General features: G+C 42.9%; 1 protein-coding gene across 3 annotated transcripts in view; it reads right to left on the reverse strand.

Annotated features, from left to right (window-relative positions):
• Positions 1-4,118: 4,118 nt before the first annotated feature.
• ASB5 (ankyrin repeat and SOCS box containing 5) overlaps positions 4,119-22,123 on the reverse strand; it is a 36,179-nt gene continuing 18,174 nt past the window's right edge. For 2 of the 3 annotated variants that reach the window (XM_014961705.1, XM_014961706.1), the window contains 6 exons: positions 11,059-11,138; positions 9,916-10,023; positions 7,942-8,092; positions 6,976-7,110; positions 5,189-5,380; positions 4,119-4,377 (listed from right to left, as the gene is read on the reverse strand). In XM_014961705.1, the coding sequence (XP_014817191.1) occupies positions 4,250-4,377; positions 5,189-5,380; positions 6,976-7,110; positions 7,942-8,092; positions 9,916-10,023; positions 11,059-11,138 (794 nt within the window). In that variant the 3' untranslated portion in view covers positions 4,119-4,249. Of the gene's footprint in view, positions 4,378-5,188; positions 5,381-6,975; positions 7,111-7,941; positions 8,093-9,915; positions 10,024-11,058; positions 11,139-13,988; positions 14,057-22,123 lie in introns of all 3 variants that reach the window. The other variant, XM_014961707.1, reaches the window with a different exon arrangement.

Raw genomic sequence — 22,123 nt, forward strand, 5'->3', positions numbered from 1 at the left:
TTGGTTCGTTGCTGCTTTAGAGTGAGTTGCAAATTCCTGATAGTCCCATAAAATGGCAATTAAAGTTGCAATTAAAAATTGGCAGAACCATTTTAAAAGCAACTGCTGTAAAACTGGAAGTAAAAGAAAGGGGGGTTTCAGCAGCCTCTGTCCCACAAAACCCTCGCTGCCCCCGTTTACATCCACATTAGGGGGGAGACTAGAAATTATAAATTCCTATCTTTTTTAGTTTGGTTTTTTTTCCCCCCTCTTTGAAAAGTTAAAATCTTACTCTGTTGATGTTCTAGAGTGTTATCAAAGGGTTTGTGGTATGTATGGGGGGGAAGAAAAAAGGCTGAGCTGCTTTGGAAGCTCTAGAAAACCAGTTTTGTCCATATTTGGGTGCCGAAACCAAAGGTTTGGCTTTTTGTGGGTATTGTTTGGAAAATGTGTTCCCTTGTTTTGACCCCGTGGAGTTTGGGGCGGGGGGAAGGGTTGGATTTCAGAAATAAAAATTCATGGTTTGTGAAAGAATTTCCCATCAGTTGCTTCTGTCCAAGATGAAGTGGGTTTTAGTGCCCTGGAATGGAGGGGTCGTCACCAGAGACCTGGGGAGCGAAGGCCCCGTGACCGTGGAGAGACGCGGCTGCCGCCCTCCCACAAAAACTAACGTTTGCTTGCTGCGTCCTAAGGATTTTTCCCAATATTTCACATTTTAAACATCTCACGATTTGTAGTGTAACTGCATCAATGTGTTGCACATAAATTGTGCCTTAACACGGGCCCTGTTGTGGGGGTTGTGGTGGTGCTGGGTGAGGGGAACGGGCAGAAAAGGCTGTCCCTGTGTCTGCTGTGGTTGCAAAAATATCAGAGATTCAGCGTTTTTAAAAATACCTTAAAAAATAATTTCTGATTGTCCTATTGGCCACGGCGTGAGTTCGTGGCCTGGCAGAGCTGTCACACCAGGTGTCTCCCCTTCCCATTAAAGACTCCCTTGTCTTCAACTGGTGGTTGGACTCTTCTGTGAAATCACAGCTCTGTTGGAATGAATTTATCCAGCTCCTCAGCTCGCGCTTCCCCAGCACCAATAAGTCTCAGTTCAGTTGAACATCCCTTTATCCCGACGACGTCGGTTGATGGCTCCGGGGAAAGGATCTGGTGGACATTCCCAACACGCCTGTGACCTTCCCAGGTGAGTCCCCAAACCATTCTGAAATCCCATCCGTCCTGCTGTGACCTCTCCCCATTGCACTGACGGCCTTTAAACGGGGATACCACTCTTGGAGTCCCTCTCCTTGCATTTCTTCATTGGGTAAAATCCTTTCAATCCAGAATTAGGACAGGGGGTTGGAACTGGATGATCTTTAAGGTCCCTTCCAACTCTAACCCTTCTGTGATTCTAATGCAAGGAACTCCATACCTGTGTACTCTTCAGGGGATCTCGTTTTGCTTCCAACGGGTGTTGGCAGAATAACCCTGGTTGTTGAAAACTGATTTTATCTCCTAGAACTTGAGAGTGCCTTTTTTTAATGACACTTTTCCCTGAGTCGAGCTTGAAAAGCTGCATTTCTTCATTGGGTAAAATCCTTTCAATCCAGAATTAGGACAGGGGGTTGGAACTGGATGATCTCCAAGGTCCCTTCCAACTCTAACCCTTGTATGATTCTAATGTGAGGAACTCCATACCTGTGAACGCTTCAGGGGATCTCGTTTTGCTTCCAACGGGTGTTGGCAGAATAACCCTGGTTGTTGAAAACTGATTTTATCTCCTAGAACTTGAGAGTGCCTTTTTTTAATGACACTTTTCCCCGAGTCGAGCTTGGAAAGTGCGGAGCAGACCCACAGGTGAGGGTCTGAATGATCTCACTCTACGACAGATCCAGTGCCCTGGTTGCCTTGGGTCTTGAAGAAAATACAAATTAATGGTCTCGTACAGAAAACCAGTAGTTTCTGGGTGAAAACTGCCCCATCCCTGGAGGGGTTCAAGGCCGGGTTGGAGGGGGCTTGGAGCAACCTGGGCTGGTGGGAGGTGGTGGCACTGGATGATCCTCAAGGTCCCTTCCCACCCAAACCATTCCATGTCTCTGTGATTCCATGGCTCTATGAAAACCTGACCCACCCAACGCACTCCATTATGGAAGATGTTCCTCACATCTGACTATGTGGACTCCAAAGGGGCTCTCACTGGAGTTTTTGGAGGGAAAAGAAGCAAATTAAGATTAGTTTTAACACGGTAAAATATCCAAGAGCTGCTTTTTTGAGGTGGCTGTAATTCAGCAGCTGAGTAACCGTCCCTCTTCGTGACAACTTCCTCCAGAGTTAGTTCCCCGCTTCACACCTCCCCAGAAGGAACAACGACGTCGGTTGATGGCTCCGGGGAGAGGATCCGTCGGACGTTCCCGACACACCTGTGACCTCCCCAGGTGAGTCCCCAAACCATTCTGAAATCCCATCCGTCCTGCTGTGACCTCTCCCCATTGCACTGACGGCCTTTAAACGGGGATACCACTCTTGGAGTCCCTCTCCTTGCATTTCTTCATTGGGTAAAATCCTTTCAATCCAGAATTAGGACAGGGGGTTGGAACTGGATGATCTTTAAGGTCCCTTCCAACTCTAACCCTTCTGTGATTCTAATGCAAGGAACTCCATACCTGTGTACTCTTCAGGGGATCTCGTTTTGCTTCCAACGGGTGTTGGCAGAATAACCCTGGTTGTTGAAAACTGATTTTATCTCCTAGAACTTGAGAGTGCCTTTTTTTAATGACACTTTTCCCTGAGTCGAGCTTGAAAAGCGCCGAGCAGACCCACAGGTGAGGGTCTGAATGATCTCACTCTACAACAGATCCAGTGCCCTGGTTGCCTTGGGTCTTGAAGAAAATACAAATTAATGGTCTCGTACAGAAAACCAGTAGTTTCTGGGTGAAAACTGCCCCATCCCTGGAGGGGTTCAAGGCCGGGTTGGAGGGGGCTTGGAGCAACCTGGGCTGGTGGGAGGTGGTGGCACTGGATGATCCTCAAGGTCCCTTCCCACCCAAACCATTCCATGTCTCTGTGATTCCATGGCTCTATGAAAACCTGACCCACCCAACGCACTCCATTATGGAAGATGTTCCTCACATCTGACTATGTGGACTCCAAAGGGGCTCTCACTGGAGTTTTTGGAGGGAAAAGAAGCAAATTAAGATTAGTTTTAACACGGTAAAATATCCAAGAGCTGCTTTTTTGAGGTGGCTGTAATTCAGCAGCTGAGTAACCGTCCCTCTTCGTGACAACTTCCTCCAGAGTTAGTTCCCCGCTTCACACCTCCCCAGAAGGAACATAAATACCCAGGAGAGACATGGAATGGACACTGGCTTTGCACTTGGATAAATTATTTACAAACAGCAGGAGAAATAATGTCCTTTTCAGGGTGAGTCCCCTCCTGATACGGGGAACTTCAGCGCCCACATCTCCACCAAACCTCACAGATCCTACACGGTAAGATACAGCAAATAAGTATTGATTAAATATACCCACGAGCTGTGATTCAGCGGGGTGAGGAAAGGGTGAGGAAGGAGCCCAGAGAATTCCATTTTACAAGAGGAGCTCAAGAGGAGTCCAAGCATTAAGGCTTTTGAGGAATATTCCTCTGGGCTTTCTAAACTTACCAATTGTGGCAATAAACAGAGAACCTACAAACAGTGCAGCCCTGAAAAAATTATGTTCACAGCAGTGAGAAAAAATAAATTTCTCCCTCTCACTAAGGAATCATTGATATAAAGAGAAAAAGAAAGACTTGGCCTGTATTTGTTTTATTTTATCAATGTACGTAGCGCACCTCTCACCGAGTGTTCTCAGGTACACGAAGAATAGAAATTTAAAAACACATAAAATAATGACTCCGAAGGGACAAACTTAACAAATAACAACCGCTCTCCGGGGTTGGGGGGTGTCAAACAGATTTTAAAAGTATAAATACAATTAAAAGTGAAGAGCACTAAAGCTATTTAGTGAGGGTTAAGCTAAAGCTACACAATCACTTCCCGAGCATCAGCACAATTACTCAATTCAGCCTAATTAGCACCTTGGTACCAGCTGCTGAATGGCTCCCAATTATTATATTATACCAACACCACCTGGCAAAGAGAAAGATTATTTGGTTTTAAGTAATATGCAAAAGGCTACTTTTTTTTTTTTTCCCCGCCCAGCAGTTCTTGAGAGAAAAACGTACGATAAACAGAAAGAAGAAAAAGGATTCGTTAGTTAATTTTTCTAGGGGTTAACGAGGGGGTTATCTGTACTGTAAGAAGTTCTTCAGTATCGTTGGCAACTGGAGCTGGGGGATGAGGTGGAGCCGGGCCCTCCCCAGGTAATTTCGGATGCAGAGACGGCAGAGCTGGCACAGAGACGCCGGGGTGGCTGCAAACAAAAACAAATTAGTTTAATTAAAAGAAATTAGTTTAATTTCTTTTAATTTTTTAATTTAATTTTCTTTTTAACACGTCTCTGGGCAATAAATCCATACCTGTTTCACACCAATTCCTTTTTTTGACATCTTTTAAATTTTATTTTTAAATCCTGTGAGTCTTGAGTAATTTTGTGACAACCAACTGGTTTATTATTGCTTATTTTTCTGCCCTACGTAGGTCAGTCTGAACAAATCCCCTTCCCTTTTGGGATATTCTCTAAGTTGACAGGCTTTTAAGAGTTTTAAGGGACTCTCAAGTGTCGACTCCTATTCCTCAGGTACTTAAAATTCAGTAAAGAAAATTTAGAAAATGAATCTTTTAAAAAGTTTTGCCTACAATCAAAATAAAGCACTTTATCCGCAACTTAAAAATAGATTTTTAACAATATTGGGACAGCTGCCCAAAACTATAATATGTAAAACTTAAATCTATTTTTAATCTGAAATGAAAATATCTTGTTTCTTTTTAACAAGGTCTGCAACTGCCAATGAAAATGGAGCTTTAGTCGCATCAACAGCCAACAAACAGGAGATGATGCTTCTTCAGCCTCTATAAATTCTGATGGTGCTGGGTCAAAGGCCTGAGACTAAATATTATTGGGTAATTTTATTATTAGGAATTTACCTGAATATTAATATATTCATTCCATAGAGCCCAATGGTGGTTTCTATCATATTTTTGGGTGGTGGGGGGGGTTTTTTAGGGGGAGGATGTTTAAGAATTCAAGTTCTGGTTGCCAAAAGAAAGAGGTGTAAAGTTACCTTCGTGGAGGAGCAGCAGCCTCTCCACTAAACTGCTGGGGGCAGCTAAATCCACCGGCCGCTCCAAATCCGTGTTTTTGGCATTGATGTCAGCCCCAAATTCCAGGAGCAGGTTGACGATCTCCGTGCTGGAATGTTGGGCGGCCGCGTGCAGCGGCGTCTCCAGGTGCTTCCCTTTCTGCACGTTGGCACCTGGGGGGGCAGAGGGGACATAAAGGGATTACAGCAACATCCTCCTGGAGCAAAGACGCTACAAACCAAACCAAACCAGCCCTCAAACAGAGAATTTAGCCACTTGATTAATTTCATGGCGTGGCACAATAACTAATGGTACCAGTGGTTATTTTTTAATCCATACACTTCTCCTGGGTTTTATTACCTAAGCACAGAATCACAGAATCTTCTAGGTTGGAAGGGACCTTGAAGATTTTAAAGGATAAAATAATTTTTTTCAGTGAAAATCCAGTGAAATAAAATACTTTTTAAAAAGAAGGGAAAGAAAAATCACACTAGGTCACGTGAGCATCACTGCTGCCCTAATGATAAACAAAAAAAGCACATTTTGTACACATGGAAGAAAATTTCTGCTGCATAAAAATGTCCTTTCCCCATTAAAGTCTTCAAAAAAGAATCCAGTATTTATATTATTATTTTTAAGTCTTTAAAAAGGTCAGTATTTATATTTTTGTCAGTGCGACAGCTCAAGATGGGTTCAAACTTGGACCCTTTATAGTTTTTGATGTGTTGGAGCTGGTGAAGGGTTTGAAAGGGATTCCCACCCCATCCAGCCCTTATCAAGGATTTTCCTATAAAGAAGATGATGTTAATTAAGGCAGGGTATGCAGTCCGGAAAGCCAATCGGGGAAAAAAAACCCAAATCATTAATTCTCCCAATCCACAGAACAGTAGTTCCTTATATTCTCAATTTACATGCCATTTTCTACGCCCAGAAATGCAGAATATGCCCTTCTGGTACTGTTTTGAATAAGCTTTGAATCCCCAAATATGCCAATTACACTTCTGCAATTCTTAAACATAAAAATCATGAATAATCACAGAAGGAGACAGACTTAATGACAAATTTAACTGCTCCCTCAAGTTCTAAACAACCGGCAAAAAAGCAGAATTAAGCAGAAAAACGACTCTGGTGCAATGACAGCCCATTTGTCATTATTCGTATATATTTTTTCATTCATTCACTCATTCATTTGTTGTTCTGCAGGACACAAAACCCCTGGATCTCATTAACTAAACCACAGCAAAACGACCCTGTGGGTTGTGTCCCGGGACTGGTGCTGTAAAAAAGCCCTTCTTTTCCCTTGATTAAATAAATAATGTGAAATTCCTGATCAAATGCCCCTTTCCTAACCCCTCCTCAGCTCAGCCCCTGCTCCTGGCAACAAGCTCCATCAGAACACGCTCAGGAATGAAAAGGTGGGACTACATCTGATAAAAGTTTGCTGAAAACTCAGTGATTACCTTATAAAATTCCTTTCTCAAAGCTGATTTATTTTTTTTTTCAGTTTTCCTAAAGAAAACGAACATCTACAATGTGTTTGTAGGTGCTGAAAACTCTGAACACCCATTCTTTTTGGTTTTTTTTCCCTTTTCCCTTCAAACACTTGCTATGAATGAAAGAAATAGTATGTTATTATAAGAAAACACACATCACAATGAGCTCCGAAGTCGAGCCCTGCAAGAAAGGGTCCTGGCTGCACTGAGCACCTTCAATATACACTTTTTGTATTTAACAAAATAGTCATATTTTTATTAAAATCATGACGTACCTGCATAGAGAAGCTTCCGGATGCAGTGGATCTGCTGTGAGACACAGGCAACGTACAGAGGTGTTCCCAGGTGAGGAAGATCTTGGTCGACATCGATGCCCCAGGAGATCAGCACCTCCAGGCACTCGCTGTGACCTGTTGGGACAAAGCACAGCAGTTTCATAGAATTATGGGATGGTTCAACTTGGAAGGGACCTTAAAGCCCCCCCAGTGCCACCCCCTGCCCTGGGCAGGGAGACCTCCCACCAGCCCAGGTTGCTCCAAGCCCCCTCCAACCTGCCCTTGAACCCCTCCAGGGATGGGGCAGCCACAGCTTCTCTGGCCAACCTGGGCCAGGCTCTCACCACCCTCACAGCACACAAGTTCTTCCCCACATCTCACCTCAATCTCCCCTCTTTCAGTGTCAAACCCTTCCCCCTCCTCCTAGGGCTCCCCTCCCTGATCCAGAGTCCCTCCCCATCTCTCCTGGAGCCCCTTGAGGGACTGGAAGGGGCTCTAAGGTCTCCCCGGAGCCTTCTCTTCTCCAGGCTGACCCCCCCAACTCTCTCAGCCCCCCCTCCCAGCAGAGGGGCTCCAGCCCTCCCAGCATCTCCGGGGCCTCCTCTGGCCCTGCTCTAACAGGTCCATGTCCTTCTGCTGTTGGTGGCCCCAGAGCTGGAGGCAGCACTGGGGGGGTCTCCCCAGAGCGGAGCAGAGGGGCAGAATCCCCCCCCTTGCCCTGCTGGCCACGCTGCTGGGGGTGCAGCCCAGGGTGTGGGGGGTTTCTGGGCTGCCAGTGCATGTTGCCGGGGCATGTGGAGCTTCTCACCCACCAACACCCCCAAGTCCTTCTCCTCGGGGCTGCTCTCAATCCATTCTCCATCCAGCTTTCCTCGACCTCACTAACTTTTCTCATGGACAAAACCATCTTAAATTCTTGAGATTTTGGGCAACCGCTCCGTGCTTGCCCAGCGGGTGATCCCTCACCTCTGCTGGCGGCCTCGTGGGTGGGGGAGGGCAGGCAGGACTCCCACTGGGCTTTGGCACCATACTCCAGCAGAAGCTCGGCGCAGGCCGCGCTGCCTCTGGAGCACGCGTTGAAGAGAGGCGTCACCCCATCAATCGTGGTAGCGTTGACCTGGAACACACAAAAATCTACTTAAGGATGGAATGGGAAGAAAGGCAATTTTTTTTAAACAGGATATAATTAGAAATGTCATTAAAATACCAAAAAATGACTGGTTAGAACAATGTAGTTTAACTTCTCAGTCCCTGTGCCGGTCCTCCTATCACCACACCCTTCAGCTGGAATTAGTTCACTGTTTTTCCTGTTAAACTATGTTGAATAAACCAAAATACACCTGGAATACTAAAAAGCACCTGTTAGCATCTGGGCAATAAACAATTTTCCAAAGGCATTGCACTGAAACAGGAAATTTACACCTGGTGGAGTAACGGTGACACCTCCCCATAGTGCTGTCCAAAATGCAAAATCCACCTGGAATACTAAAAAACACGTTAGCATCTGGGCAATAAACAATTTTCCAAAGGCATTGCACTGAAACAGGAAATTTACACCTGGTGGAGTAACGGTGACACCTCCCCATAGTGCTGTCCAAAATGCAAAATTCTCATTAGATGTGAGAATTATTTATTTGCCATTTTCTTCTATGGTTTTAATCTCCAGGTGGGAGTGATACTTCACAGGATGGAGGGGTTCAGCCTGGAGAAGAGAAGGCTCCAGGGAGACCTTAGAGCCCCTTCCAGTCCCTCAAGGGGCTCCAGGAGAGATGGGGAGGGACTCTTGGTCAGGGCTTGGAGCAACCTGGTGTGGTGGGAGGTGTCCCTGCCCAGGGCAGGGGGTGGCAATGGGGGGGCATCAAGGTCCCTCCCAACCCAAACCATTTATGATAAAGGAAGGAGGACAGATATTTTGAGAGGGCTCCTTCTAGGAGTCTGGCCTATCCTCTTCTATGCCCCCCAAACCCATCAAAACAATTATACGACACAGGAAGGAGGACAGGTATTTTGAGAGAGCTCCTTCTAGGAGTCTGGCCTATCCTCTTCTATGCCCCCCAAACCCATCAAAACAATTAGAAGTAGTGAAACAATTCACATATGAAAATGAAATTTATTCTTATAGTTTTGTCTATAGAATCTATAATTTTGTGTGTTTAGAACCCTTGTGCTGGCTGAAGTGGAGAGGAATTGTTTCAGGAAAACATCTGTGCCTTTTTCATTTTTCTGTAAAGACATTTTCTACACGGTTCTCAAAACTGAATTGTAAGGACAATAAATATTTCCATCACAAAGATGAGAGATTTGGGAAACAATGCATTCAAACTCTGATGTCAGCAAAGACCCATTTTTGGTTGGGACAAGCCTGTGTCAGGAGTACAGAAAAAAAAAAAAAACTGTTTTTTTGTACTCGGATCACAAAAATCATTAAGAGCACAAAAGTGCAGTGTGACAGAAGATATTCTGGAGATTAAAAGAACCGCCTCTTCCAAAGCAAGGGGAAACCAGCAAAGGAGAGGGACACATTCCACATTTTAGAAGAGAAATAATGCAATGAAATTGGGGGAAGAAATAAGGCTGGTGGAAGAAGGAATCACTACCAGTGGATGCTCCCAGCTGATGTCTCTGTGTCTGCCCAGCTCCCGTCTATTTTCCCTGTTACTCTTCTTCTGTTTGGTATCTACTCTTACACATCTAATTATATGGTTTGGTTGGCTGGTTCTTTCTTCTTTTAACATCTCTCTAATGATGTTTCTTTGACCTGTCACATTCCCTTGGTAGCTTTCAGATGGCAGCTTATTGTAATTAAATGAGATCAACGCAACCGATAGGGCGAGTAGAGAAATACCAACTAAAAAAGTAATAATAATCAAGGACTGTACCCTTCTTGGTTGAACCAAGGTTGTCATTGGACTTCACAGAGAGAAAAAACACCACCCTTACGTTTGCTCCTGCTTCCAGAAGGATTCTTGCACATCCCACGTGGTCTCCCAGGCAGGCTTCATGGAGCGGAGTCACTTGGTCAATGGTTAGGGTGTCCACATTGTACCCCTAAAGGAGACATGAATGACATTTAAAAATCCCACAAAAGCTGTCAAGAGTCCTTCTCTCACACTACCATTCCAATGAATCATTTACAATACTCTAAAATAGGCTTAAAATTCTATTTGCAATAAAGTAGTGAGCAGTAAAAGAGTCTTTCAATCAATCAATGTAAGTAACAGAAGTTGTCAGCTCTTCTTTATTTTTGAAATCAGAAGTGGGAATGGGATATAGAGGGTGTAAAGAAGATGGAAACAGACTGTTGGGAGGCACAGCGAGAGGACAAAAGGAAACAGAGGCAGTTGGAAAGTGGTAAATTCCAATTAATTATATGGAAAAAAATGTCTTGGTGGGGAGAGTGAGACCCTCCTGGCCCAGGGGACACAGGGGCTGGGGCAGCTCCACCCCGGAGATCCTTAAAACCCAACAGGGCCCTGACCCTAAACTGTCCTGGGATTCCACGATTCTCTGACTTAAGGCCTGAAAGGGCTAAAGCCACGAATTTTGGGGAGGAAAACACTTCCTGCATTGATACAATCATCAAGCCCTTGAATTTGGATTCTTTAAGAACTAACAATTGCAGCTGCTGGCTTTCATCAAATACATTCTGGAGGACAATTTTTCAGTAGCTCTTACCACAATACTGTAATAACAAAATTTAGCAGTCTCTCCCTTTGCTATTAGCCAAATATATTTGCTTTAAATCACAACTATGGAAAACCCAGACTCTTTGAGTGATTTTCCTGACACTATTTACCGGAGGGCTTAAAGCACTGGAGCTCCACTGCCTGCAAGGGGGAGACTGATGCACGTTTAGATACCGCTTTAGTAAAGGTCTTTTTCGGGGAGAAGTTTTAAAACATACAACAGAGAAAATGTTTTATATATTAACTCAGAGCTTAGGGCATAAAAAACTCCCTAAATGGCTATTGCTCTGAAAAATTCAAGTGAAAAAGCAAAGCATGCTACATGTGCATTAATAGACTATGCTGAGAAATTAAGTAACATTAAGAACGAAAGCGATTTTAAGAACACGGCCTTCACCTGTGACAATAAAGTCTTTAGAGAAAGAAGACGTCCTTGACTGGCTGCCTCATGCAGAGGTGAGCGATCTGCCCAAGAACCTATATAATAACAACATTCATTGAGTAAACCACGGCAATCAGAAGGATTTTGGAATGCACAGAGCAAAGCAGAAAGTAAAATGCACAGAATGAAGTCAAACGCCCTGTGAAGTTATTTTTCCTCTTTAGAGCCCGTATGTCAAACGATCAGTTTCCAGACAATAAAAGCCCCATCATTAACTGTCAGCATCTATAATAAATAATGACACGGTACAAAGAACATATTGATATACTGATTACAGTGAGCTGATTTAATAAATTTGCCAATTGCCATATTTTCCACTTCTATTTTTGCTTTGGTTATTTAATAAAATCATGTAACTTACTGTTGCAGCTGGCATATAGAATTTTATAGAGTTGAACAAATTGATATTTGAACTTAAACCAGACATAAACCTGCCTGAAAAGCTGATGTACATGAAAATCAATAGGGAAACCCTTACATACGATGAGATTAATCTGCAGCTTCTACACAAGAGCAAAGACAGAAACAAAATAGAAAATCACACTGAAAAACTGCTATAGTAGAAACAGGATATTAAGTTTAAATTCTCATTCTAATATGCTATTGGGGCTAAAAATAGTTAATGTGTTCAACGTAAAGGTTTGGCACTTATTTTAATTTATCAACCCCCCAAAAAGAAAGGACAAATAAAAGAAAACCCAATAAACAACCCATCTTTGTGCACATTTCCCCCCTCAACTCCCAGCCCAGGTCCCAGGGCCACCCTGGGACTCCCAATGAAGAACTTGCCCTTTCCTCCAGCAGACTGGCCACTGGCCAGCCCCTTCCAGCCTGCCAGGGCTGTGGGCGCAGCTGAGACCAATTTATTGTACCCATTATTTTGCAAATCAAAGTTACAAGAGACTGTGTGAGGAAGAACCATCTTCAACACACATTATGAATAACCCGTATTTATTCCCATATGAAGAAAATCACCGGAACGGTAAAATTCTAATAGAATCACTTGTGTGAGTTATTTCAAGTCCCCCAAAATCCCCCCAAAAAGGCAGAGAGAATTAACTAAATATGAGGAATTGGTAACAATGGCCATGGACCAGGACTGTCTGCAAATGAATTCCAAACGAGATGGCTATTGCTCAGTCACCAGCCCAAGCTCTAATTAACAACTCATCAGAAACAGACCCTGCTTCTGTTTCTTACTGGAGCCCTTCTGTCCACCAGCCTGGGCCAGAAAGTCCACTTTTGGTTACAATAAACCACCCCCTCAAACCACATGAAGAGCCAAAAAGGCTAAGGCTGCTCGAGCTGAAAAGAAAAACATACCAAATAGGGCACAATATGGAAATTGGGATAAACCCTCCGTTTTTCCTAGAGGTGTTAGTGAAAATAAACTGACTGGGATGTAAGAGTGCATCTTCTCACAGAATATATAACTATACTGCAGAACTCAGCACCACTGGAAGCTACTGGATAAAAAACTCAGCAAAACAAAAGCCCAACCGAGTACTTAAATTATCTTAAAGCTGATCACAGAAGTGAAAAAATACAGGAGATGATGAGAACTTAAATTATCTTAAAGCGGATCACAGAAGTGAAAAAATACAGGAGATGAAAGCTTTGTAAACCTGATCTTAAAAATCCAAGGTGATTGGGATTTTAAGGGGTATTATTCTACAAAAACTGAGCTCAGAAATCTTCAAGTGACCGGATTTTTACAAAGCACCAGTATTTTCTGCGTCATCCCAATAAACTCAAACATACTTATCCTGTGGTAGGTTCATTAGATCCATTAGATCCATTAGATCCATGAATCTTTCCTGCCAGCAGCTGCAAAGAATCCTCCCCCCCCAAATAATTAAAAACTGGATTTAGAGGCTGCCTTTGAAATTTTGTCCCCATCTCTACAGTTGAGAACCTCTATTTCTTGAGAGTTTATCCTACTACTAAATTAACAGGGGGGAAAAAGACACTTTATTCTAGAGAAAAACATCTAAGAAAGTTGTGTCATGAAGTTTTTATGCCCATTAAATACACTCAGACCTTGGACATTTTAGAAGGCACATGTAACTCTAAGCAGAACAAAAATGCAGGTAGAATCTGAAAGCAATGTTTTTCCCACCTTCCTTTCCTTCACCTCCTTCCCTCTCGGATGGCTCAGCAGAGAGGCTGCTGATGTCATTACTCCAGTGACATTTGGGAGTCAAACGCTGCCAGACCCCCCTGTGAGCTCTTTTTTTGCTCCTCGACCCACCTTAAATCCCCAAGGTCTTCACGTAGAGACATCCAGCAGGAGCTGTCTCTGCTAAATCCACTCAACAACAAAATGCTCGTAGCACCTCCACCAGAAATACAATCCACAAGCAAAATGCTGCAGAGAAAGATTTTGTGCAAACCAAGTTTTGAAAAAAAACCCCCACGTTCATATTGATTTATCAAACCCCATAGTAATTCATCAGTAAATCCCATCAGTATGTGTTCCAAATAAATATGTGGCATAAATAAACATCAAAGGTGCCTTAAAATAAATTCTCTGTCTTGATTGCTGCCTTCTGCTGAGCTCCACACTGGCTATGTCTCTCCCCTGGAATGCATTAATGAGAATATAAACGAGAATATAAACCCATTTCCTTGGCTGTTGCCCGTAAGGGCAGAATTAGCGAGTATAGACTATCCCAAACCTGTTAATGCATTAATTCCCCCCGACGTGGTCTCTGACAGATGCTGAATACAAAGTCTCTCCAAACTATAATTAGAAGCCACGTTTAGTTTCCAGCTCCCGGGGAGGGCACCCGACATCACTTTGTAAACACCAAGAGGCAAGAACAGGCACATCCATTCTATTAACAGGCGGAGTTAACGAGAAATCACAAAGTGTCATACAATACCTAAATCTCCATCTCCCCATGGCACTTCCAGCCAATTGCAATTATAAATCCTACTCATTTCTTTCAATCTGGAAAATAAAAAAAATAAATAAAAATAATAATAAAAAAATCTGTTCTCGCTAGTCTGTTACTAGACAGAAGCTGTGGAAGGGGATCAGCAGCTCGAAGAAATACACACATTCACCCTCTATTTTTCTTTTTTTTTTTTTTTCTTTTTTTTTAACATTAACAACTTTTCAAAGTGCATTTGCCTTCCAAGAGAGATGAACTGGCATCTCAACACAGGAGAAACCCCCAGTGAAATCAAGAGAACCTCCAGCTGAGTAAGAACTTCTGGACAACCTCCTCCTTTTTTAACCTCACGCAGCAGCGCACACATTTTTGTAGGCTTAAAAATAAATATTAGTGCATAGATTCGTAAGGGAAGCACTGCCAACTGTTCACCTGTTGTTTTACCACTTACAACGTACTTTAAAAAGAAATAAGCAAAGATACTCTGAATGTGTCTCAAGTGCTACTGGATCCGTGCGTTGACCCGTGTTTTCCTTTCAGCAGTTTACTGTCACCTCCATTACCTTCTGAACAGTTATTTGGTCGCTAAATTGGGGGTCTGATAACTATTCTCAGCAGTGAAAAATCCCCCCAAAATGGGGATTTGCAATTCTGGCTTTGATCCATTTCTCAGTCATTAATGTTATTTTCCTTGTCTTTTCCTACAGACTTCGCTCCTTTGCCTCCACCTGCAATTACCTGTAAGTCACCCCACCAGTTATCATCATACTGGTGAAATACTAAATAAATACATTTTTGTAGAGGTCGTTAATTCCAGTTGTTCCATCCTTTTATTTCTAAAAGTTTGTGTAGTCATAAAAAAAAAACCACCCACAAAACCAAAAAAAAAACCAACCCAAAAACCAGTTTAAAAGGTACATTAACTAGTTGGGTTTTCAAAACAAGAAGAAGAACCCCAGATCATTCTGTGATTCTGTAAACTGAAAAGAGAAGCCTCACTGGGAGATGAGAAACATCAATATTTGGGAAGTGTAGCTCCTGTATTTCTGCAAAGCCAACAAAAGCTGTGGATTAAGCTCATCACTGGTACCTTCCATCCCTTAAGGTCTATCAGGAGCATTTCCGTTGGTGGCAACGGAAGCAACGGACAGGATCAATAACGATAACAGAAAAAAACAAAAATGTAACATTATAGTCCCAACATCAACTCACTCACTTTGGTCGCTAAAACCACCTGATATTTTGTATACATCATTAAATTCTAACAGCCTTTTACTGTGGCACTATAAAATTACCCATTTGTCTAAGGGCCCTGCAGGATAAAGCAGTGTGTCAACTGTTTGATGTTATATTTGATGTTAAAAACTATTGAAAATAATCTGAAGTGGAGGATTTAAAAGTTAAGAAACGTATCTGTGGTGCTTAACGATGATGATTAGATGTGACCGGCAAAACAGAAGGCACCTCTTTTGAACAAATGAAATGCCTACTCCAACACGATCAGGATTTAGGCTACAGACAATTAAAATATGTCTGAGAGAGAAGACCTAGTTCATGTGGCATTTAAATATTTCGTTTCCATATTTCAAATACTCTTTGTTTTCATTTAACTGAAGATTATATAGCAATATATAGATATAGACGCATAAATATATAAACATACACATACAAAAAATGAAACTCTGGTTGGTTCAAACCGATGTTCTTTCCAGTGTTTAGCATCAGGAGGACTTTCAAAATTTGGGGATTTCATTCCAAATGCAAATGCCACCCATTTCCTACCCTTGAAAACCATAAAAAAATATTTCCCCCACATTCCATGGCCACACGTTAGTTTTGTCATTCCAGAGCTGCATTCAATGGATATGTTAGTATTCAAATTATGTCTTATCTCCACATCCAGCAGGATCTCTCGCTCTTTAAGACACGGTATCCAAACCATAAGCAGACTATAACATATATAACTATATTGCCTTTTTTCTGAAATTCTCCCAAAACCAAATCTGAACCTGAATTGATCTCCGTAACATCATCCATTCACAATATTTCATAAATAAAGGAGCCAAAAGACAGAGAGTTTTAATGCTGAAATTGTGAAACCAATCTAATAGCTTACTCCTCCCAGAGTTCTGGAGCACCAGAGCGTGCACTGGAAGCACAGTTTAATTACGGTTATGAGACCTTTGAGCTTCTGAAATTTCAGCCTCAGATAATAATAACCGTGATCGGTCAAGAAACTTTTAGGTTGGATGATTGGTCTTAAAAACACACAGGTGCCACGGCAAAGACAAGAATAGAATTTGCTTTGAGGGAGGTTAAAACGTTAACCCTTTTTTCCCCACCACTCACTACCCACCTCCTAACCTTTGCAATATGCAGGAGCCCTGGTGGACAACAAGTTGCCCTGGAGCCAGCGGTGTGCCCTTGTGGCCACAAAGGCCAATGGCCTCCTGGGGTGCATTAAGAAGAGCATGGCAGCAGGTTGAGGGAGGTCATCTGCCCCTCTGCTCTGCCCTAGTGAGGCTACATCTGGAGCACTGGGACCAGTTTTGGCCCCCCACTTCCAGAAGGACAGGGAACTGCTGGAGAGAGTCCAGCAGAGGCTACGAAGAAGATGAGGGATTGGAGCATCTCTCTTATGAGGAGAGGCTGAGGGACCTGGGGCTGTTCAGCCTGGAAAAGAGCAGACTGAGAGGGGATCTCACTGATGCTGAGCAATATCTAAAGGTGGGTGGCAAGAGGATGGGGCAGGCTCTTCTCAGCGGTGCCCAGGGACAGGACAAGGGGCAAGGGGCACAAACTGGAACATAAGAAGTTCCATCTCAACATGAGGAGGAACTTCTTTCCTTTGAGGGTGGCAGATCCCTGGAAGAGGGTGCCCAGAGAAACCGTGGAGTCTCCTTCTCTGGAGACATTCAAACCCCGCTTGGACACGTTCCTGTGCAACCTGCTCTGGGTGACCCTGCTCCAGCAGGGGGTTGGCCTGGATGGTCTCCAGAGGGCCCTTCCAACTCCTGCCATTCCGTGACTCTGTGATCCCAACACAGCTCACTGGGGTCGCAGCAGAAGCAGGGTTATGCCACGTGCAGGCAATGGCAATGGCCCTGGCAGCGGCCACCACAGTTGTTGCTGCTGGCTCCTGGCCCACACGGGACGAAGTGTGTCAGGCCCCGTCACGTGAAAGCACGGCCACGTTGCTCACTGCTCCGTTGCTCACACACAGTCTGGTTTTTTCCACCTTCTTGAAGGATCAACGGCCGGCGGGCTATCTTTCCAGCTGAAAGTACTTTGCAAAATCTGCTCCATGGTTGGAGCACCAAGGTGGACAATTGTACCTTCAATAACCTATCAGAGCCATGGCAGGTCAACCTGAGCGCATGGAGCTGTTATCATTTCCTTGGACTAGTCACTAAAACAAAGTATGGGTTTTTCAGCTGACACGAAAAAGCACATGGACATTCTGCCTTCACTCTGGAGGACGTTCTACCTGGAATAATTTTGCTTCTCAAATGGAATCTCAGCCTTCATCCAGAGTGCAAGCCATTTTCCCAGTATTTTTCCAGTATTCTCAGTATTCTTAGTATTTTCAGAGCCTGCAGAGAATGAATGCAGCACGTGGCACAATCCCTCAGTATTTTTCCAGTATTCTCAGTCTCTTCCCAGTATTCTTACTATTTTCAGAGCCTGCAGAGAATGAATGCAGCACGTGGCACAATCCCTAGCCTTAAAGTACCCAGCTGGGTCAAGTGGGCTGGTTTTTGCCACATCCAGGAGACCTTTTCCTAGCCAGACTCTCTCCTCTGGCCCCTTTACCAAATCTTATCACGACATATTCCACCCCCTGCATCACTTTTAGTCCATTTTCCAAGCAGTATATTTAATGTGCCTTCCTCTCCCTTCCTTCCTTCGGGTGCCCGAAGCACAATGTCAGGTTTGGAGACCTCCACAGAGGGGAACAGAGAAGGAAGAAAAGAGCCTCCTTCAGGACTGATATTAAATATCCCTGTTATTCCAGCAAACTGCATCACCCAGAAGCCTCAACAGAACATTGAAGTCTCTCAGTAGGTCAAGACGTCCCTCAAGAAATACACACACCCAGCTGGGCAATCCCCACAAGTAGCTGGACCGTGTCAATATGGAATCTTCAGGAAATTTTATTTTCCATATTTTACTGTGATTTTCAAAATTTGACTAACTGTGGCTATTTCTTACACAAGCCCACAAGTAGCTGGACCGTGTCAATATGGAATCTTCAGGAAATTTTATTTTCCATATTTTACTGTGATTTTCAAAATTTGACTAACTGTGGCTATTTCTTTGTAGGAATGGCAACCTTGAACCATATCAAGGAGTGGCTACTGCCAACATGGACAAACTTTTGTAAAACTTCTTTTCAGTCTGAGGTAGAATGTCAGAAATACTGAACCTAACTAGGTGCAATGTTCATAAATAAATGTTACTGTAGATCAGGAAATCTCAGCCCAAACAGTGAACAATGTGAGGGTAAAAGCTACACTGCATATTAAAACTGATGAGTAAATAACACCTTAAAGTACCACTGCGTTCAAACAGGTACTTGGGAAGCTGTGGCCACTGCTGCTTAAATTCTTGAATATTGCTTGATTCTAAAATTGGCAATAATAGAAATTAGCAAAGGTATTTTAAGAATAATCCATAACATATAGCTGGTTTACATGGTAAATTCATAATTGTTTTTATGCATAATATATCAAATTTCTCTTTCTTGTCTCCTTCTTTCCTTGACTATTTTTCACACCTCCAGTTTTTCATGTGATATCGTGTCATCACAAATTTCAAGTGGAATTTAGTTTTTTTCCTTTTTTTTTCACTCTAAGCCTTATGACGTGGTCGATATTAACTGGAATTATTATCACTCTTTTAAAAAAATTCCTACTACACTCACAATTACTCAAAGCTCCCTTTTACACATTTGTAGTATGAAAAAAAATCGGAAAATACAGCACAGACAACAGCAGTCCTAAGCACTTCTGTTACAACAGAGTCTGTTCCTCATTGGTGAAAGCAATTTAAATACCTCCTAAGTAGTTTTCTATGCAAGCCTCTATAATTATATCTTTGTCTTTAGTATCTAAGTACAGGACAAGAATTCTGTCACTTGTAATTCCTCCATTGCCTCCTATTTCAGCTACCTATAAACTTCTTTTTATACATAATGTCATCTGCAAAGCTCACTCCTCCCCCTCCTGCCATTCCCCCGCTCCCTGTTGTAAACAATTAGGCTTCAGGATCCAGTTACCTGCTGACAGGACAGCAAAAGTCAGGGTAAGTCAAGCCTTAAACCACTGGCATAAAACAAATAGGGCAGATAAACAAGAAAAGGTATTTTAGATCAGCTGATAAGGGTGCAGAAAGAACAAAAATAGCTTCGGCACCCTTGTGTTAACCCACAGTGGCACGAAGAGAAGCATGCATTTATACCACAGCTAGGAAACAAAAATACAGTTTAGAGCTAGAAGGTCAGAAATTGGGTCAGTTTAGCAGATTTCAGCCCCCCCAAATCTTTGAAATCGCTGCTCTACTAACCTTGGCTGGTGAGGATACCCCAGCCAGCCTTTCTCTTGGCAGGACGCTCCCCTCTACTTTCTGGGCGCCTTTTGGGGGGATGACTGCGGCCCCTCCGCGCATCGGGGTGGGTGGTCATGGCGTGGCTCTGCGGGGACGCCGGGCCGGCATCGCTGCAGGTGCTGGGGGCCCACCAGCCTCCGCCAAGTGGGGTTCGACCGCCTTGGGTTGGGTTTGGTGGTTGTCCTCCTTTTCCTTCTTCACGCGGGACCTGGCTGTAGGTAGGGTGGAAAGACACCACCCAAATCCATCCCGGAGCAGTTACGAGCTGGGACCAGGCAGCGCGTGGTGGGGGAAGGGAAGAACTGCTCTAGCATTTGCTATTTTTAAAACGGAGAAAGAATCAGCTTAGCTACAGCGCCAGTCTGAACTGGTGGCATGATTTAAATGGCAAGAAGGTGTTAATTTTTTAACCATTTCACCAAAAAAAACCCCAGATTCCTTAATCATAAGCATTCAAATAAAAAGCAACCTAAACCAGAAAAACTAAAACTATTTTTTCAGAACAGCAATTATTTTACTAATAGAAACAATAATTATTCCTGTATCAATCTTATCTCATATGTAACTTGCAGTTAGGAAGGATCCAAGAAGAATCCACAAAACTATGAAGCATTTCTGGTTGTTTGGGGTTTTTTTTTGTGGTTTTTTTTTGTTTTGTGTTTGTTTTAAATAGGGGACAAGGTGTCCTACAGATGTCAACGAGAAACTACATCCTAAATAAATAAAAGCATGGTTTGACTACCAAAATAGTAACAATAAAAAAAAAAAAAAAGGATTTCTCTGCCTATTTTGACAGTCTGACCTGATTATAAAAGTAAGGCTGTAGCCTTGGCAGGAGAAGCACAAGTCAGTATTTTTTTTTAAATAATAACAAAAACAAGGGGAACTGACTAGGAGGAGAATTTTTTTTGTTTGTATTTACATACATTTACTATTTATTATGCTGATACCATAGAACACAAATCTGCAGGGAGAAGCAATCCACTGATATAAAAATTAGCCATTTGTAAGCTTTTTAAAAGGGAATCAGCATTTCTTGGTTTCCTTAGTACTACTCCTTTCAGGAACCTGACAAAAATTAATTTTCTATATCCCTCTTGCTTTTCTTGAAGAGAAAATCCGAGGCCAAATTCTAGTTGGGAAGGGGAAGAAGAAGGAGCAGCTGCAAATTTCACCTTGAAATGAGAGCACACTGGAACACGCTCCACAGGGAACAGAAATGGGTGGGCTAGGGCTCTTCTCACAGGAGGGAACACATTGCCCTCTCCCAGCCATTCTCCTGCTGCCAGAAAGTTGTTTTATCCGAGTTTTATCCAGCTGAATAAACCAGGATATCTCAGAGAACTAAATAAACACTTTTACATTTCCAGGAAGAGAACGCCGCAACTAAGTCTTGAACACAGCGTTTGCAAAAGGGCTCATTATAAAAGGGCACACGATAAATATATCACTTCAATGCTAAAATAACTTGTTAAATTGTAGTGTTTGTCTTCAAGTACATAAACACTGAAAGATGAATGAGCAGGAAATCTTATGTGTGTCTGTGCCAGGAAGACATGAGCGTTGTTCTCCAGGTGAGAATAATGCTGGTGTCTTCTCCTCCTTCTAGAGGAGTGGTACGAACCTGGAAGTAGTTCATACAACTTGTTTTCCACAAAAATTCCAGCCCCCTTGGTTATTGTGCTTTTGTACTGTGGCTGGCAGGAGCAGTGACACCAGCAGACACACAGCTGATGTGGCTCCAAAGAGGCCACAGCACCCGTGTGCTCCTCCAGAGAGCACAGATTAACCCCAAAATCTGACACTTCCCAGGCAGGGGTACAAGGAAAAAAAATCTCTATTCCATAGACACTTACCACTCATTAAGTTACTTTGCAGGACATCAGAATCTTTTTTCATGCTTTTAAGAAGGCAAAGCTTATCCCATTCAGGGCTCTAGAAGCAACTTTGCACAACTAGGCACAACTATTCATCCTGTGAGCAAAAGCCATTGAAAAGCCCTATTAAAACAGTACATCATTAAGCAAAAGCTAGAGCAACATCCAAAATCAACTGGAAATGCATTAAAAGTATAACTGAGATGTTGATATAAAGAGGGGGTGAGCATACAGTTAAAACTGTGGAGTAAGACTGAAGAATTTCACTTCCACCTCTGCCACGGAATTGCTACAGGATCTTCCTCACATCAGCCATCCATGTGCCAAATAAACACCAGAAAGTAAAAATCAGCATCTCTTGACTTCATTCAGTAATAAAGCTCTTAATATTTGAAACTACAACCGGATGGGGGCCTAACATCTTGGTACTCAGATCTTGTTCCTCAATTTTATTTTATTTTTTTATAGAAGACACTCAAATGCTTCCAAAATCCAACAGAAAACCTCAGAACAGAAAAAATAACAACAGGAATCTCAGGAGACATCCCCCATGCAGAAAGGACAGCAGGCCGTGACGTTCCCTGCCTTGGCACACAAGCAATTAGGACAGTTTTCATATTCTAATTATTCACAGAAACA

Source organism: Calidris pugnax, unplaced genomic scaffold (genome assembly GCF_001431845.1).
Source record: "Calidris pugnax isolate Ruff unplaced genomic scaffold, ASM143184v1 scaffold625, whole genome shotgun sequence".
Classification (NCBI taxonomy): domain Eukaryota; kingdom Metazoa; phylum Chordata; class Aves; order Charadriiformes; family Scolopacidae; genus Calidris; species Calidris pugnax.